Source organism: Drosophila sulfurigaster, chromosome 2R (genome assembly GCF_023558435.1).
Source record: "Drosophila sulfurigaster albostrigata strain 15112-1811.04 chromosome 2R, ASM2355843v2, whole genome shotgun sequence".
In the NCBI taxonomy this organism is placed as follows: Eukaryota; Metazoa; Arthropoda; class Insecta; order Diptera; family Drosophilidae; genus Drosophila; species Drosophila sulfurigaster.
In genome coordinates this window covers 9,046,971-9,066,674 of record NC_084882.1, presented here as the reverse complement: position 1 = coordinate 9,066,674, position 19,704 = coordinate 9,046,971, and the positions used below count along the sequence as shown (strand labels likewise).

At 38.6% G+C, this 19,704-nt stretch overlaps 2 protein-coding genes across 3 annotated transcripts; both read left to right on the top strand.

The window, feature by feature from the left end:
- Window positions 1-5,267: 5,267 nt before the first annotated feature.
- Window positions 5,268-7,245, top strand: LOC133837150 (modular serine protease-like). The gene is made up of 4 exons (XM_062267825.1): window positions 5,268-5,386; window positions 5,455-5,743; window positions 5,811-6,886; window positions 6,942-7,245. Exons 1-3 carry the CDS (start codon window positions 5,329-5,331, stop codon window positions 6,796-6,798), a joined length of 1,335 nt encoding a protein of 444 aa, XP_062123809.1. The 5' UTR covers window positions 5,268-5,328; the 3' UTR covers window positions 6,799-6,886; window positions 6,942-7,245.
- A 137-nt stretch (window positions 7,246-7,382) lies between these two features.
- LOC133837149 (uncharacterized) lies at window positions 7,383-16,470 on the top strand. Of its 2 annotated transcripts, none has more exons than XM_062267824.1 (8): window positions 7,383-7,756; window positions 7,821-7,990; window positions 8,050-8,199; window positions 8,258-8,467; window positions 8,530-8,688; window positions 8,746-9,032; window positions 9,083-9,228; window positions 16,057-16,470. In XM_062267824.1, the coding sequence occupies exons 1-8, from the start codon at window positions 7,477-7,479 to the stop codon at window positions 16,197-16,199; spliced, it is 1,545 nt and encodes a 514-aa protein (XP_062123808.1). In that variant the 5' UTR covers window positions 7,383-7,476; the 3' UTR covers window positions 16,200-16,470. The 2 variants fall into 2 exon arrangements, with proteins under 2 accessions (XP_062123808.1, XP_062123807.1); XM_062267823.1 differs by lacking the exon at window positions 16,057-16,470 and adding an exon at window positions 9,548-9,985 and having other exon boundaries at window positions 7,384-7,756.
- Window positions 16,471-19,704: the final 3,234 nt, after the last annotated feature.

Sequence of the window (19,704 nt, the reverse complement as noted above, 5' to 3'; positions counted from 1 at the left end):
GCCTCGGCTGTTGACACTGATCAAGAATATATACTTTTTCTCTATGTGGGGTCCGAAAAGGTTCATTCAGCCTGTTACATACATTTCCTGTTGGAGAAAGGTTATAGTAGCTTTATTATGGGTAGCAGGAATACAAAAATTTGCATTTTGATTTAAGTGTTTGTATTGTGAGTTAAAATATGAAATCTTTCAATTCATGAAATATGATTATATTCTTGATATAAGAATATTTATATCCTAAAGACAATCATATTTTAAGAATGTCGATGTCGACATTGCTTTGCATTGATTACATAACATATTTCTTATTTAAGTTTGGAGATTTTATTCGCTGTGTGTAACACTTACTTACGAATTTGAAATTATTATATTATATAATATAAGATCATACCGTAAAAAAAAGTTGTATTTTTAATTGGAGTAAGTTTTCGGAATTACATTTATGCTATTCATTTCAACAAATTTGCCAAGTTAATAATAAATAAATGCAAATGTAACTGAATTTTTAGTTCTTTACGAATTTAGGCAAAATTTCAAACCTCAGGAAAAACATGATTAAAATGTTGCCGCAAAAGCTAAAATATTTTAATTATGAAATTTAACGCAAAATTTGCGGCCGTAGAAAAGACGTGAATTGCAATTTAACCGAGGCGTGTTCATAATTAAAAGTGTTGCCTTCTTGCTGACATCTAAGATGAAAGACTCGAGACTTCTACGAGAATTATGTTGCACACAGGCCACACGAAGTTGGTTGGCACTGGCAGCAGAGGCAGCTAGGGCAGCTGCACCGGAAACAGTCCAAAGAAACGGAAACTAAGTCAACAACTTTCCATTTTGTCAATGGTTATGCTGTTTGGCTCGGTGGGCTGTCGAGTTGTCTACTTGTCTGCTCTTGGCTCGCCTGTAAATGACACACTCTGCATATGAAACTAGAAATAATTTTTCAATTCACAAATGAAACTTTTCACACACAGCTGCAGAGATCTGAGCAAACTTTAAAGTTTGCAATTGCAGCAATGGGACTCCCCAAAGAGTAGTGGTAAACCAACCGAGGTCGGGCTGTAAAAACGAAGGGATTGGGATTGGGATTGGGATAGGGATTGCGACTGCGACTGCAACTGCAACCGAGACTGGGGCTGTTGCAATCGTCATTTGCAATGCACTTCGCCTGCTGTTGTCCCTGCTGTGTATTTCTTGGGGTTTTTCGCCATTTCTGGCTGCCTTCCTTTTGGCGTCGCAAACTCCAGAAGGAAATTACAAACCAAAGTAAACGCCAAAAGCGCCGAGACCGCCGAGATCCAGTCCGAGTTCCAGCAAGGAAGTTGTTGACGCAGGACGAGCGTCGGGCGCTGAGTGTCAGTGTCATATCCTGTGCCAAAAGTGCACACAGACAGCACACACTTCGACCTTCGTCCTGCGTCCTCGCCGAGGAAAGCTCCTGCACATTACAAATGAATAATTTATGCGCGCGTTCATCTGCAGATGGATGGAGTTGGAACAGCTCGCAGCCACTCACACTCGCACTCGCACTAGGAACTGTGGGCGACAAGACGGGAAGTTGAAGCAGTAACAACAACAACAAGAACAACAACAACAACATAGACCTGGTCAACGCCAAATGAGTTGTGGCACAGTCTCACTGGTGCCGTAAAAGCCAAGCGAAGCCAAGCCAAGGCAAGGCACAAGCTTGGGTAGCTCTGATGCTGGGAATAAACTAAAATGTTGGCCGAAAACTCTGGCCTGCAAATTACACGACTACGTGCTGCTGTTGTTGGCGTTATTACTGGATGTGGGTCTGGTTCAAGTTGCAGAAGATGGGTGGTGTGAAAATTATCTGCTTGGCGCGGAGCACCACCAAAAAGTGGATGGAAGAAAGCTCCAGCTCAAAAGTTATTAGAGCTAAATTTTTGCCTTTGCCTAAGTAATGACCAAGTGCATATCTCTCAGCACATATTGAGTTATGACTTAATTGGATAAGAGCCAGCTTACCTCCTCCCATGACCTCCATTTCACATATACCGCAACAGTTCAACGTCTCTCGCTCTCTCGCTCGCCAGTCGCCGGGAAACTTTGCTAAAAGTTTTCCTGACCTTTTTTCTCTCACATTTCCTCGTATTTTAAATGGCCGCAAGATCGTGTTTTGAGTTCCGGTCGGGTATCTGCTCATAACTAAGTGCACAAGGGATATGGGCAAAGTTGAAGATGCTCTTCTCTACAATTTTAAGTTTTATTAATTGAGTAATATGTTTCTTACCCGTAGGTTTACAAGTTGATTTTATGCCATAAGTAAGAACTACTCAAGACTTTTGTTTCCATTATCGTGCACTTTGTCGCATTGGCGGAAATAATAATAAATAATTATGTACAATGCTATGGTATTGGTAAAATTCAAATATTTATATAAATGGCCTGTGGGAATTAGTTTGACGCAAATCATTATACATTAATCATTATAAATACATATATTTTCAATACGACAGCTATTTTCCCATTTTTATCTAGAGAAATGCTTACACGCAACGGTACAAAGCAAAACTTGACTTCAATCCTAAAATTATTATAGTAATTTTCAAAATACAATTGATATTAATAATAAATAATAGTATTAAATTACAATAATCTGGGCCTGATTGAAGTAAATGCTCCATTGGGAATTTGTAATTAGTTGGCGATATCCACTCCCATGGGGATGTAAATAGTACGCTTGCTGAGGGTATTATAATTATTCTCTAGGGAAATGCTTAGTGGGTACGAAGTAAAGTTTTTCTTCATTCTTAAATTTAATATGGTCATAAATCAAATTTAAATTTGATAATAACAATTCGGTCTTTCTTGTGAAAGTATAACTTAACATGCAGAATAACAGTTTACTATTTTAGATAAAGTTTTAGAAGTTTATGTACAAATAGTTGCACATTCCTAATGTAAATGCTTTTTATCTGTGTTCGCTCTTGTTGCTGACACAGTTGTGACTGAGCAGCAGCAAAAAGAAGAAGAAAAACTAAACAACATCACAAATGAAGGAAATTTTACAACGACAACTGACAGTGCAATTTGCGCTCATTTGTCTGTATGTCAGCATGTGTGTGTGTGTGTGTGTGCATCAGCTCATGTCAATCCAGATAAAGTATACGCCCCTTTGGCCATGCAAATTGCCGCTTGCAGTATGGTGAATCACAAAAGCGCATTTTGTTTGCCAATTTGCAAAAAAATCCATTGTCACTAGTGCACTTCTGCACACGATTTTAACTCTCTCCCACTGTTCCACAGTACATTTCCCGATGCAACATCAAAGGCTGCCTTTGCTGTTCCACAAGTATTTTATTTTACAATTCAACACTCTCGGCTAGTCGTCTATAGCCTTTTCGATTCACAAAAGAAAGAACTCAAACTATTTCGTATAAATTTATATTAAATCAAAATCACATAATTTATACTGAAGTTTAAAAGATAAGAATTATACACACAAATAGAAAACAAGTAAGAAAGTTACAGCCGAGTGTGTTCGACTGTGAGATACCCGCTTCCCATTTTGAATAGAAACAACAAAGTTTGGTATTAATTTTGAAATATACCAAATTAATATTCCATAAAATACTAAAAACTACCAAAAGCGACTTTAAGAATATTTATATGAAACTACATTCAAAATATACCATAGAGTGCAAAATATTCGAGATTATCAGGGGTATCGGGTATAATAACTAAACAACATCACAAATAAAGAAAATTTTACAACGATAAACTGAAAGTCTGTATGTCAACGTGTGTGTGTGTGTGTGCGTCAGCGCATGTCAATCCACATAAAATATACGCCCCTTTGGCCATGTAAAATGCCGCTTGACGCTGCCGCTTGCTGTTTGCTGAATGACAAAAGCGCATTTTGTTGTCAATTTACAAACAATTCCATTGTCACTAGTGCACTTCTGCACACGATTTAAACTTTCTCCCACTGTTCCACAGTACATTTCCCGATGCAACATCAAACGCTGCCATTGCTGTTCCACAAGTATTTTAATATATAATCCAATACTTTCTGCTAGTCGTCCACAGCATTTTTGAAACACATTTGAAAGAACTGAAATTATTTGGTATAAATTCATTTAACAATAATTCCAATTAAAAATAATATTTTAGAAGTTTAAGGCTTAATAATATTCTTAAACTTAACAATTTTATTTAAAAATAATAGAAAATACTAAAAACAAATTCAAAATTTAAATGGGAAAAATATTCCTAGACGTTCATTATTCTTTTTTATTAATTTTTATACAGTATATGTTCTGTGTTTGTTATAATTATTTATTTAATTTACGTAGGGCATTTTCTAGTCAGTCTTTCAATCACCACTATTTATGTGAGCCGATTGCATGGCTTGTCGATCAAAACATTCACACACTCAAGTGCACACACTTTCATTTCAAATTCATAGTTTTTCAATTTGTTCGTGAATATTTTTTTTACTTTTGTACATTTGACGGCTTTGTTAGTGAATTGATCAAAGAGTTTTTTTTGCACTTCAATTTTTCAATATGCTCTCGTTGCATGCCCATTGATTAAAAACTAGTTTCAACATTTGAATGCAAATTAAAGGCGGCCCTTACAATTGGGTGCATGGCATAAAAATGGGTTACAATTGAATACAAAAAGGCAGAAGCAATTCTTGGCAACTTTTAGTCTACTACCACTAAGCTTCATTAAGTTAGGTTATGTGGGACCGGCTGCCCCTGTACGGGGCAAAGCATAGCGTTAGAGTGTATCTTCGTCTCAGAAGTCGCACAATATGGATGCGTGTTTGGCAAAAGCCAGCAGCATCCTAGGAGGTAGCAGTGAAACGTCACGAAGATCGTTGTGGCACGGCGAATTGAGGTATTTTAGCCCGAGTCTGGATAACGCTGGGCATCTACAGAGAAGATGCTCAAGTGTTTCCTTAACCCCGGGCTCGTTGCATTTCCTGCACTGATCACTGTTCGTGATACCCAGCTTTACAGCACGGACATCTGACAGACAGTGACCAGTTAAAATGCCAGCATTAGCCTGCAGTCTTTCCTTGAAAGCTGCATGACGAATTTGGTTAAGTTTCTGTTAGTAGAGCCACACATCAGCCCTGCAGTATTGCACGAGTTGGCATTGCTCCAGCTCGCGTCCAACTGAAATAATTTCCTTATCGCTCTATTTTTCCACTGACGTCAATAAAATGTTCGCCCCTCATTTGAATAAGCTGATAGCCAATGTATTGAATTATTTCGATAATCAGTATAAAAAGTTTCATACACGAGAACAGTTGACTCAACATAAAGCGGAATAGTTATTTAATACGCATTTAAGATGCAGAAATATCGCTTTTGTGAACTACTTGCTATTAGTATTCTTTTATTACAAATTGGTAAAATTAGTAAATATTTTTTTAGTTTTTCTAAGTTTTGCACATTAAAAAAATGATCATATTTTCAGTGGCTTCACAAATTCAAAATGGCTGCTCTGAAGATCAATTCAAATGCAGAAATGGCGATTGCATAGCTGCTACTTCGATGTGTGATCTTAAAAAAGATTGTCAGGATTATAGTGATGAATCATTTGAGGCGTGTCATGAAATGAATTGTCCTGTACATAAATGCTCATATGGTGGCTGCTACAGCCAAGAGCAATATTGTGATAGTCATCAGGATTGTTGGGACGGTACAGATGAATTTAAGTTCAATTGTGCAGAAAAGGATCAAAATCAATTGATGGGCGATTGTCGGTAAGTAAGCATACCTACATATGTTTCTACAATTGTATTGCATTGCCTTTATTGCATTTACCTTCAGTAAAGAGGTTTATGCGGAGTTTCAATGCCTGACATCCAAGGAATGTATACGTTATACTCAATTATGCGATGGAACTGAGAACTGTAGGGACGGGTCAGATGAGTCTAATGAATTATGCGTTGGAGCGCAATGTGGGGAAGAATCCTTTCGCTGTTCCTACGGAGCCTGCATTGCAAGAACAGCTGCTTGTGATCATAATATTGATTGTCGCGATAGTTCGGATGAGTTGGCCCCTATTTGCAATAAATGGAATAAAAAACCGTTGGAAATTGAATGGTCTATATCCCGATGGAAGATTACAAATGCTTCCGTTATTCATAGACCCGAAATTGAATTACTTACAACTAAGACTCCAGATCTATTAGGCAATGAAGAAAGCTGCAGTGTGCCATATAATAAAAATGTAATCCATTTGAAAAGCATGTACAATGCAATGCCATACATCAATGGTAATCCAGTGCCCCATGGGATGTCGGTTCGTCTCTCATGCAGCGAGGGATATGGACTAATAGGTGACGACGTAAATACATGTGATAAGGGCAAATGGAGGGCATCCTGGGCTGAATGTATTAAGACCTGCGAACGTTACAAGATCATTAACGATCCTAGCATTGAAGCGACTTGCATCTTCGATGGACAGGTCAAAGATTGTGCAAAAGATCCACTTTATGTTAACACAGAAATAGAAGCTCATTGTGCTACTGGATATAAACCTAATAATAATCATCGTCCAAGCGGAAATCAAATTTGTGACATTACTGGCTCGTGGCAACGTAAACCTCTCAGTTCTCCTACCTTCAAATGTAAACCTGATTGCGGCAAGACATTTAGCACAGTCCAAGGTCGTCCGTGGATTGTCAGCATTTACAAACATACCCACAATGAGGTTTACGAATATATGTGCCTAGGCACAATAATAGATCCGAGATATGTGATTACTGCTGCCAGTTGCTTCGCTTCAGATCCCCCCCCGCTCACGCAATACTGACTGTGCTGGGCAATCATACAATTGGCTTTAACCAGGCTGAGGAGAACGGCTTCGATACAATGACGATTTCTCATATTTATGCTGGCAGGTGAGTCGTAAATATAACTATACCGTATTACATTTGATTAATTGTATATTTGCAGAAATCGTACGGTGATACTCGAAATGATAAATCCTTTCAAACTCTCTGCCAATATTCGTCCCATTTGCTTGGGTAATATTGCTAATAATCTCATAAATAATAATACTGAGGATAACGTGTTGCCTGGAACGCCGTTGGAATATTATAATTCAATTTCACAAACTTACACGCTGACGCATATTGCTGATAACAATAGAAATTTTATTGATCTCAGAGGCATCAGTAATAACATAAAAATAGATTTAAGGCGGTATGAAATAAAAAAATAGGCATTTGTAAAGTGAATTAACAACCAATGCATTGAGTTTAATAAATATATACATATGTATGTTATGTACCATTTATTACTGTTTTCTAGTTATACTTAATAATTTTATAGTAAGCATTTGAGCAACTGTCTGTAAGTGATAGAAACATCTGTTGAAATATGCTTAAATCAGTTACTGTTTTGCCGACACACATTTTATTACATGATTTTTTTAATTTTTTTTTGTAGATTTTATATTTTATTTTAAAACATTTTTATTAATTTTAAAATGTCCGGAAGTAACGAGGCAATCGTACCTTTAGCCGGATTAAAGCCTCATGTTCAGCCATGGGAAATGCTTAAATGGTCCAATAGTCAGTTGTGCAGTATGTATACAGATTGGGGCATCTATTACGAGCGTACGGGCAATCTTCCAGCAAGCATGCGATATTTGAATAAGGCTATGGACTTAGACCCCAATGATACTAGCGCTTTGAGAAGACGAGCTCATGTGAAAAGGATGCAGGGACGAGCGCCAGCTGCTCTTCTTGACTGTAGCTTTGCCAAAGGTGGCAAATAACTTACATATGGCACCTATCTATAGCATTTGATTATCTTTTCTATATTTTACAGCAATCTTGAGAAATAACAATCCAAAAGGATTTGACCATAAAGTTAACTTGGAGGTTTGCGATTCACTATACGAATCGAACAAACTTGAGAATGCTTTGCGTAGCCTTCACCATAATATGAGGCTATTTAGTTATTCCAAAGTACAACCAGTGCAAAACCGCTTGACTGTGGTAAGTGCGAGCGTAATTGTTAATAATAATTGTCCAATTGAGGGCGTCTCACTTTGCAGATCACGGAAAACATCAATGATGCGCTTTCAGATGCCACATCGCCAGCTGCTCATCGTCTTATTAACAAGATGATGCATATGAAAGAAGGTAACAGAATAACAAAATCCTCGAAGCCTGCATGCGATGTGCTTAGCATTTTGGAAACTGAGGTAGAAACTGGCTCAACATTAAAAGACGTTTCCCAAAATTATTACATTTGTCACACAGCAAGAGTTTCTTGTGCCTCTGGAGAAGAGCAGACGCAAACGTCAGTTTAAGATCTACAATGAAAGATATTTGGACAAATTCTGGCAAGATGTTGGCTTCCTTAAGGAATTGCGCGAAAATCCGAATCTCTTGATAGATCAATTTTCCGAGTCGTCAGCAAACTTAAAGTCGATGGCGGAGGATAGTTACAAAATAGCGCGAACATTTACCGTAAGTATTCCATCGTCATACGTACGTACTCGTAAATAATTTCTAAAATACATTTCGACTAGAAAATGTTACATACGCGTTGTCCAATGTATTGTCGCAATGCTGGTAAAAACGAACTGTATCAGCAAGAGAATCTTTTTCGCATTCAATATCAGACGCGACGAAACATGTTCAAGATACTGCGAACCATACGAAATCTAATCCGGTCTAACAAAATGAACGTAAGTTGACATGACGAAAATTGTTCAACTGGGAGATTCTCAATTTTTGTTTTGCAGAAATTGACAAAGTTTGTTGATGAGGTCATGGGCAATTATGTGACAGTCAAAACAAATCGAATCATGCCCTGGAAATTTGAATTCGTTAATGAGGTCTACAACTACTTGGGTTTGGCCCGCATTAACGAATACAAAATTCCAACAGACATGAAAATTTTGGGTGGCCGACAGCGTCTAATGAAACTTTTTAAGATACCAACAGAACTAGATTTGAGCAGACAGAATAAATATGAAAACATATTTTTAAGGCGGCAATTTGTTGTTGATCCAAAAACAGAAAAATTCAAGTAAGTCATAAAGCGAATGTTGATGCTATTTCATACATTTTACTTTTTAGAAAACTTTCTGCACGCTATGAGTATCGGATGAGATTTGCCAAGTATCCCATTGAACGCAGTTATCTTTACCATGAATACGCCCAGGCGCATTTAAACATTAATTCCTTCGATGCATGCTGTTTATTGGCCCGCAAGTCTATAGATGGTAAGTTCCAGCGTTTTGCCATAACGTTCTCAATTAGTGTGAATGGGTAGGGGGTATCTCACTGTCGAGTACACTCGACTGTAACTTTCTTACTTGTTTTTAATAAAATTGTACCATTAAAATAAAAGAGAGACAACACACATAAAAGTAACAACTGAAATCGAACAAACGAACGAAAGATCAGAAACGAGAAAAGTTGAACAAGAACGAACAAAATCAAAAGTGATTTAAAAAAAAAGAGGACTAACTTATTCAGTTTGTTTATTTTACCGTTCTCATTTACCGACTTGTTAGTTAATATGCTCCCTTAATTCCGTAGAAGCCCTTAGGTGCAATAGCTATGTTTGGGCCGTGTTGAGCGCTCTTGTGGCCTGTAAGGCACATACAATTCTTGGAAAGGTTGAAAAACAAAAGGAAATGCTCAACGAGGCATTTAGGCTGGCCAAAAAGCTGAAGAGCATTGATCTATGCCTGTTCATCGACATCTGTTTGAAGGTCAACACTGAGGAAATAGATCTCAAGAAACATATGGTGACACCCGATGGCAGTATAAGGAAGAGATCACGTCGTTCCGGCAGCAGTTCCGAGGTGACACCTTCGGAATCTTCACTGGAAGCTATTTAATACATTTTTTTTTTTTGTACTTGGTGTGTCGCAATGCAGCTGCAATTTTAGTGTGTCCAAATTAAGAGCTTCCTCTTTTGTGGGAACTCCTTTCGAAGTTTTATCCAGATATACAAAAAAATAACCACAAAAACACTGACGTCTCTTGGTCATTTAATCATGGCAAGTGCTGCAACAGCAGCACAACAACCAGGACAACTTCTCTGGAAACTTTCAACTTTAACTTTTATAAACATAATATGTTGTTGCTGCTTCGTTGTTGTTGGCAGCATTTTTCAAGGTAAACTTTTCACACTTTCGCATGGAACGTAAATCAGGATTTCTTCAAATGCTCTCTCGCCCACGATTTCTCTGTTGGCCGGAAGTCGCGCTAACATTGCACAAAAGACGCAAATAAATGAAGCCATTTGTTGTGATGTTAGCTGATTTTTGATGCAAAGGCTGACGCAGCTGGGAACTCGCAGGTTCGTTGGTTGAAAACTTTTTGCCACCTGCCACTGGAAATTGTTAACAATTTCCATTAGTTGCTTGTCATTTAAATTTCGTGTGTATTTTTAAATTCAACACGCCATCCAGCCATCCCAACCCGACACGCCTAACTCAACCCCAAATGAACCGACGCAACGCAACGCGACGCGACGTCAGCAACCCGAACCAACCTCAGTCCCAGGCCATCTTCCGTTTAGCCCATTTTCGGCTGTCAGCCACTTTTAGCTGGGGGCAGGTCATGTTGCAGGTGTTGGCCAACTTTGTTCATAGTTGAAAGACGACATTTAAGGGCGGAGCAGGCACGGGAGAGGACGGGGTGGAATACAAATGATGTACATGCAACGGAAGTGGATAATTTAACAGCGGAAATCATTTGTCGTCTTTTTGTCAGTTGCAAATTTCACATAATTTTTCGCTAATATTCATGACACGACTGTAATTAATTAGAGCCCCTATAAGCTGCAAGCCGCTCCGATTACTGAATATTCTGCACTCTGATTACAACTACTTGTATTTTGATATTTGTTGGATTTGACTGCACTCACGAACACGAGGGGAAAACACTCTTTAAAATCTGCTTAAAGCTATAACAAATTACCGCAAATTGTTCTAGATCTGAAGCTGAAGCTGCTGCGGGGGTAGGATCAAAAATGTCTTCAAGCTTCTGCTTTGTACTTTTTGTGCTGCAAAATTACACAAAGCCAAAGCCATAAGAACAAAGAATGTTGTAGATTGTTGGAGTAGTCGTCGGTGGGGTCGATTCGGTATGGCAACAAAGAGCACAACGAAGCCAACTGGCAGCAGGCAACTAACAAACTGCAACTCAACTTTGTAGACAGACCGGAGGCAAATGTTTGCTGTTGTTGCTATTTGTGTTGCTCACTTTGTTGTTGTTGTTTCTGCTGCTGCTCTTGTTGCTGTTGATGATGACGGTGACGTCGATGTGGAAGTCGACGCATGCCATAAAAACGCAGCACAAAAATGTTCTGCTGGCAGGGCAATTAAAAGCGCAGCAAAGCAAATAAATGGCCACGCCTCCCCATGATCAAGAAACGCCCACAGCTGTTATAAACTTAAACTGCATGAAAGTCGCACTGTGTTCCGGCCCATGTCCCTGCCCCTGCACACCGTGTCCTTTGCCACACACTACTTGGTGTTTATGTAGTTGCCAACTTGACGTAGTAGCTGACTAATTAGTCATAAAATTACATGACGCAGTACAAGAAGGAGACGAGGTAACAGTGCTGGCTGTAGATATAAGGTGGCCCTCAAAGGTCCTGCAAACAGCCACTGCACGGGGAGAACGGTCGGAGCTGGGGGATTGGCGGCTGGCAAGTCAAAGTGCAAAGTGCCACCGGAAGCAGTTGGCGCTGGCGGAAATGCGTGACTGTCCCACTGATTGGGGCGGCGGAGGCGGCAGCTGGCTTCTCTCGCCTGGAGGGGCGACTGGTCTGTCTGTCACTAATTGCTGATTTCCCGTTGTTGGGAATGGCAACCCACACACACACCGACACACAAGAGTTAGGTATGGACCACATGACGCACATTTGCTACTTACAAAAACTTTGTAAAATCCTACTAAAAACTACGCGCATATTTAACTCAACTTCAATCAGCTGCTGTAGTTTAAATGTGTAACGATACCAATGTACACCATATAAATAGCAATTGTAAATTGTAAAATGGTGTATTTACATAATTTTTTTGATATTTGGTTCTATTTCACAACGTTAGTGTTAACATTGATCGCTTACTTGATTATCGATTCTTTAGTTTCTTCCTTCTCTTATGATACTTACATATTTTAAGTGCTGTGAAGTACGCAATGATTACTTATTTTAAGTGTTACATAATAATAATAATTAATAATAACTTATTTTAAGTGTTGAGAAATGGTAATGAAAACTTTGTTTAAGTGTTGAATAGTACACAATGTTAGCTTCGTTTAGCATATTTGTACATTTATAAAATAAGCAATTACAAAATTATTCTTGCATTAAAATATAATTTTAAGATATTAAAATAAACCCTTTTTTAGTTTTGTTTTCTAAAAACTTGAGTATTTGTATCACAAAATTTGCTGAAAGCAACAAGATATAAATATCTTTACATTTATTTAACATCAAAGATGCGCATTAAGTGTGTACGCAGACTTTTTCTGATTAGTGTATAACTATATATACTATTTTAATCATTATGTTCATTATCATATTTTCATATTACTAATTCTTATTAAAAACTTAAAATAAATGAATATATAAATTGTTAATCATTTTTTAACTACACTGTTCCGTATCTGATCACTATTAAATAAGTTTAAAAATGTGGATCCGAAGAGAATTTTATCTGTTTAACATATTCACGTTGCCATCTCGAATGGCATTCATAGTATGTAGTATTTATATGTATGTAGAAGTGGCACAGGGTCTTTTATGGTTAAAAGCCTCCATGAGAACATAAGCCCAGATAGGGACAAGAATTGTGATGGTGGAGTTGATGGAAGGGGGTAAAAGAGCTGTGGCAGAGGCGAAATGGAAAGTTGAGATAGGGGGGAGACAAAGAGAGGCCGCACATTTGCCACATCACTTATTAGCTTTATTGCTTTTAACAATTTGAGCTTCCGCTGCTTGGCAGCGGCAACTAAAACGTGTGCTGATTAGTGGCAGAGTCGTTCTGGGCTGTTGCAATGCTCGTTGCCATTGCCGTTGCAAGTTGGTGTTCGTTGTGTGGCAACGCCATAAATTTCTGTGGTGCAAGGCAGGCAGGCAGTCAGAGCAGGCGGACAGACAGACGGCCGGACGGACAGTCGGGTTGGCGGGCAGAGTCAAAGGCAACCCACGCTGAGAGGCGCATGCAACATTTAACATTGCAGACAATTTATAAGGACATTCATGGCACACGGCACAGGCGGCAGCAATGGCAATCCAGATGGGGATGTGTGCAGAGGGAGGGAATGGCGACGGATGCGCTGCAATGCGAAGCCAGGCACATGCTTGGCACTTGGCACAATGCTACGTTCTCTGCTGCGGACCCGGCCATGTCCTTTTTTCTCGCATTGTGTTTGAAATTCAACATTTAAGCCACTTATGGGCAAGTTGAACTGGCATTTCATAGGCTGCGAAGGCAGCGGCGGTGGCAGCCGCAGGACAATGCAGGTTAGCAAGATTTATGGCAGACATGGAGACAGTTAGAGAGAGTCTGAGAGACCAAGAGAGACACGGAGTGTACAATGACGCCTTGACGCGCTTTTACGTGCCTCTTGCGTTTCTGTGGCACTCACATTGTGGCCATGGCTGTGACTAATCCTTGAGACCGTCACATGAATGGTAAACGCCCGAAAGCGTTTAAAATAAAGCAACAGCATGTGGCATGTAATAAATGGTCATATGCCAACTGTTAACTGCAATTATCTGGGCATTAGAGTAACTCCCATCCAGAACTCGAGAGTCTCTTGTACTGCTATCCATAAATCCGCATACACCTTTTTCACCTAACCGACAGCTGTTAAATTCTCCTCGCATTTCGAGTGTGTTGCCAATTAAGAAAAGTGTTTTTCCCCAAACACACACACAACTTTTTTGGCTCACTCAGCCATGTGTGTGTATGTGTGTGTGAGGGAGTGTGTGCATTTTGGGCCACTTATATCTGTTGGCCAATTTTATGAACGGCACTTCCTGCATCGAAGACAAAGCTGTCATTTAAACAGTAGCCATAGCAGCCACACAAGGACTGCTCCTGCTGTTCTCGCTTTGGAGCCCTGGAGATGGAGAGGGAGCGGGATGGGGAGGGAGAGGCGTCATTGGGGACAGCTTAAAGTGTTGGCTAGAAAAGTGCATGCAAATTAGAGTCCAAAAGCCAGGGACTATGCAGGCAACGAGGCAACCAAGCGACAGGGATAACTAAACCACAACTGAATGCGACAAGGATTCCTCCAGCTGGGCAAGTTTGCCTTGCCACATGGCAAAATCTGCGGAAAATTAGATTCAACCTGGGTGGTGGTGGTGGTGGTGGTGCTGGTGGCCAATGAATGGGGTCCTATCTGGTCTCTGGGGTCTCAGGAGGGCCATATACCATATACATTTTATTTATTTTGTCTGCCACTCCTATAAAATATAATTGTGGCAAATTCGGAATATTCTGAAGCCGGGGCGAAACCTTACATGCAAATGGTGTGTAGATCTGCCATAAAATAAGGCTGGCAAATGACGAAGCACAACAATGTGTTAAATCACAACTCTTGGAAGCCCGCAAGCGTCGACGTTGCTTTTGCTGCTGCCACCGAAATTGAATTCCCTGCAACTGACAGGCCACTTTAATCGTTGCTTGATTGTGGCTGCTTTCGAAGACCACAAGGAAGCAAATATTAAAGAATTTTCTATTCGCAATTCTGTAATCAACAATTTCTAAATTTAAGAAATAGATATTGTAGAGTATTTTAAAAATGCTTCGGGCTGTTTTAGTAATCATTTGCTTCAGCATTGAGATAAAAGATGAGACAATGACGCTCCCTGAATTAGTGAAGCTCTACTAATCCTGCCACCCGCTTTCACATTGGCTTCATGTGGATTCCTTTGAGGACACAAAGTAAATCAAATAAATGCGCATGTCGCTGCCAGACAACTGCGAGCAGACTCAGGCACAATGAAACTCAACGATGGGGAGGTTCGAAATGATATAGACAATGCTTATAAATAGCGAGAAGGCAATTCAATGCGTGACTTGACTTGCCAACTGACGGATGTACTTGAGATCAGCTTCAACTTTTAATCAGCGACTGACAACAACAACAACAAACGAACGAACCAACGAAAATACGGAATGAAAGAAAAACACGAAAAAACACAACTATTAAAAAGGAAACGTAATAGTGTCGCACATAAAAACCGGTTGTCGAGTGTTGCTTCTGCCCTTGCCGACTTTCTACTTGAAAAATAAAAGGATGGCGATGAATTTGATAAGCCTGCTGATAAGCACATGGCAGACGCGGTGTCGCTTAGTTCACTTCAAAATGGCGTCACAAAATACATTTTGAAACGAGCAGCGAAAACGTGAGTTGATTAGCAATAACCCAGCTTTTTCATATACATATAAGAATGTGTGTGTCTATGTGTGTGCGAGAGTATTTTCTCCTATCTGTCTCGCTGTTTTGTTCCATAGCCGAGACATCTTTAATGGGTGCCCCTAAAAGACTTGAACAAGGAAAATGACTTGCCACATTAGTGCCTCAAGTCTGATGGCCAATAAAACGGTGTGCATTAAGAGATGCGTATGGTAAACACGTTGTTAGCATATGTCGTTAAAATAAACTTTGACTCAAAATTTAAGTATATTTTTTATAGTTTTTCCCTAAATTTTAAATGATTTCCGGCATAAGAACTAAATGAATATCAATGTGCATTTTATAAAATATTAAATTATCAAGCTAACAAACAGTTGAGGGAATGTAAACAAAATTACATTAAATTTCAATTAACTAATTTACCCTTTGGGAACCAACCTTGCGCATGAAAATATTGTCTTAAGACTACTTTATTTTTTTCTCCAATTTTTTTAATATTACTTTTAATTCGATCAGAAAAACTACAATTTTGATTGTATATTTTCAACAAATAAATAATTTGTTTCATATCCACAAAGATTGTTTTTAACGTATAATTTTAAATATTATAGCATAGTAAATTAAAGTTTAACGTTAAGAGTTTCATTTATTTACAGGGTCAAAGAACCCATGTAAATATACATTTTACGGGGCCGTTGCGCAAAGAACTATAAAAATATATACTGGGTCAAACGAAATCCAAAAATTGCAAGCTTATTGGAAAAAGGATTTTATATTGAAAAGTAACTGGGAGCAATAAAGGATGTGGCCTTGTTATGGAGCTGCTTTGTGTGCCAAACAAATCTAGCTGACAAAACTCACTCAAAATTCCAGGCAATAAACCCAAATGGCAAACCCCAAATGCAGACATTGACAAAGTTCTCAAATATTGGCTGTGTCAACGGCCAAAGCACAACACAAAAAAAGACTAGGACAGAGAGAAAAGAGAAGTCAACGAAACACATGAAAAAACAGAAACACAATGAAAACAAAGGAAATTAAAAGCATAAATAAAAGAGTCAACCCTCAAATGTAGCTTTTCCTCCCATCCCCCGTCCACTTGCCACTTAACCAATTCTCATGACCTTACTCAGCCAAGTAAACGAAGAAGACGAAGCAGAAAAACAAACTAGTGAAAATTATGAGCCAGAGAGCCTGGTCTACAAATGGGATTGTGAGTATGTAAGTATTGTAATTCATTTTGCTGAGCAGTTGGGCAGCTGAGCAACTGAAACGCAGCGAGCGACAATGAAAATACAACTCAAGAAACAATAAACAAAAAATAAAATACAAAACGAGAATTAAATGCAAGGCAAGAACAACAATAATAACAGCAACAACATGGCCATAACAACGGCGACAAAGTGCACTAAAAATTCAACACTTTTCCATTTGTCTAGGTTGGGTTTGCTACTGGGTTTTCAGAGGTTTCTGGGTCTTGGGTGGCTCTACTTTTTCGACTTGTTGTTGCTTTTTGGTTTTTGTTTCTGTTTCTTTTTTTGACCAGCCTGCTTTCCTAACGTAGATAAATTGCGTTAGAAAAAGAGTCGGCGTCCCGGGTCCATTCGTATAATTCACTTTTGTCAGACTCATAAAAATTGTTGAGTGACATTTGTTTGTGTTTCCCGTTTGCCGGCTTTGCCTGTTGTTGTTGTTGTTGTTGTTGCTGTTGTTACTACTACCACTGATGTTGTTGCTTCTCACTGATTCCGTGTCACTGCAGCCATCTTTTTCTTTTCCACAAGAGCTAACACACAGACATACACAACACAGACATGCACACACCTACACAGCAAAGCATTTCATTTTGTTTTTGCCGCTTTGCTTGTAGAATCTTTCTTTTGCAGTACTTTTTCGCTTTTATTATTTTTTTTGTTTTGTTCTTTGCCAGTTGTTGTTTTTGTTGTAGAGCGTTTCGTGTTGCTGTCTGTTTTGTGCCCGCATAAAAGAAAATTAGTGAGTTTTGTTGCAAAAATATAAAACATTCGCCTTTTAGGGTTCTTTTTTTTCGTTGGTCGTTGTTCGCTGTTCGTTCTTTTTGCCGCTTCTGATGTTTCAGTTGCTTGTGGAGGTACGCGTAATGACAAAGGCTTCCGCTTTCAAATGGCTGCACAAAAAATAAATCGCATGATATAAATATGAATGCATGCGAGCTTGGTCGCCAGTCGGACCTGGTTTCGCTTTGGCTTTGGTTTTGATTTGTCTGTTGTTTGCAATGTGTTAGAAAAGTTTGAATATGAATTGCAATCTCTGTTCGACGATGAATAACATCAAATCATACATGCATATTGCAGCAATCAGAAGTGTTAGTATTAGAATCTCTCATACACACACATACCCATCCATACACGTCTAGGGAGCGCACTGCAATTTACGTGCTGTACAACTATATGTGTTTTTAAAGTCAACATTGGAAGTTGGTTTGGCATATTGAACTTTTAGCACCTACCCTTTGCATTCTTCTAACGAACCGCAAAAACATGGCAGACACCCGTTCCGTCCCCCCTCTGTTACCAATCCTCTCCTATATAGTATATATATAAGTGTGTATATATTGCCCACTCGTCCACATTCAAGTGAAATCACAGCTTGTACGTGCAGAGTCCCAACTGTCCAGGCAGTTGGTCGCGTCCCCAATTCCAATGCAACTGCGCTTATTAACAATCCTCGCTTGGAATTGCCAAGTCCCCTCTCTTCATCTCTCTTTCAGCACATTTCCTAACGTTTTCGCATTAATGAAGTGCTCGTGTGCGGGTGAGAAGCAAGAGAGTGAGAAGCAGAAGTCGCTATAGTAAGTTGTTGGCCAGCTTCCAATCCCAGCGTTGATTACATAAGAAATTCATGTTCAAATTCAAATTTTTGGGGGAGAAAACATTCGAGCTAAACTTCGTTGGCAGGTAAAAGTATGCTCTATAACAACCCGTGCTTCCCTTCTTAAACAACTATTTAGTGTACTTGGTGTATCTTAAAGATGCTCTCCAGACAACTGCTTGGCCACGTCCTTTGACTGACCATTGTTATGCTGCCCAGTGCAGTATAAAATCTTCCAATGTGCTGCATTCAAATATTATCAATTTGGTAGCTAACGATTTCTTCTCGACGCTAACTGATTGAATTGTTACAACGTTTTACGTGGGCCGCATTGCCAATGCGCTTCCCTTTTTTATCGCTGCTCGTTTTTGGTCTGCCTGCCAACCAGACATCGCACAATCCACGAGCGCACATCAATGGTTCAGCAGGGCGGGGCGGAGTGGGGCGTGGCATCAGCAAAATCAATTTCATTGAAATAAATTGTCGAATTTCTGGTATAAATTGCAAAACGCTTTAGCAATACTTTCCTGCATCCAACAACTAGCAGCCATTTGTTATTGCCCCCAGTTCGTTGTGGTTATTCGAAATGATTATTAAAAAAAATAGTAAACAAACCACAAAAAAAATCTTTAAAATCATTTACATATTTCAAAAAGCACAATAAATTCACATTACAAAATCCTTTTTCATGCTCATAGGTAATAAATCAAGACGATGCGTCCTGCATGTCATTCAGGCATCTCATTAGGCTTCACCCTTGATATTAGTTACTCATTAATCTATTTAATTATTTACTCAAAGGTTTGGGCGCTATCGATTACATAGAAATCATTTAATACCCCTTGGATTACATCATGATTTATTAATCAGCATATTAAGGAGAAGAGAAACCACTAAAAGAAATGGCAAAAGCGAACACTGTCTAATACGTAATGTGATGAAATTATTAAATACATCTTTCTGCTTTGCTTAATACATTTTACTTACCCTTTAAAATTAGAATATTATTTTATAGCTTATTAGGTTATTTTTGTTTTAATTATTAATAAAATCCTTTTACTCTTTTATGGTTTCAAATAAGTTAACGTTCTTAAACATATGTTTTATTTCCTTGAAAGAGACTATGGAAAATATTAGAGTTCGTTTAAAGTGAACTGTTTTAAGTTAAAATTTGCAAAGAGATGCTAAACTGCTACTAAAAGCAGTATTATGCGGTATATACTAACAAGTAATGTATCGTAAATGAAAAAACCGTTTTTAGTCAAGTGATTAAGTATAATTAGTTTTATGCGTTTTAAATTAAAAATAATAAAATGACATACTGGTAAAATTACTGGAAACTGAAGAATATAGTATATATAGTATATTCTTAGTCAGCGGTAAAAGTTATTTAAGAAATACTTCTGTATGTATGTATTTAGTACTCTATGGAATATTTTGAATGTAGTATTATA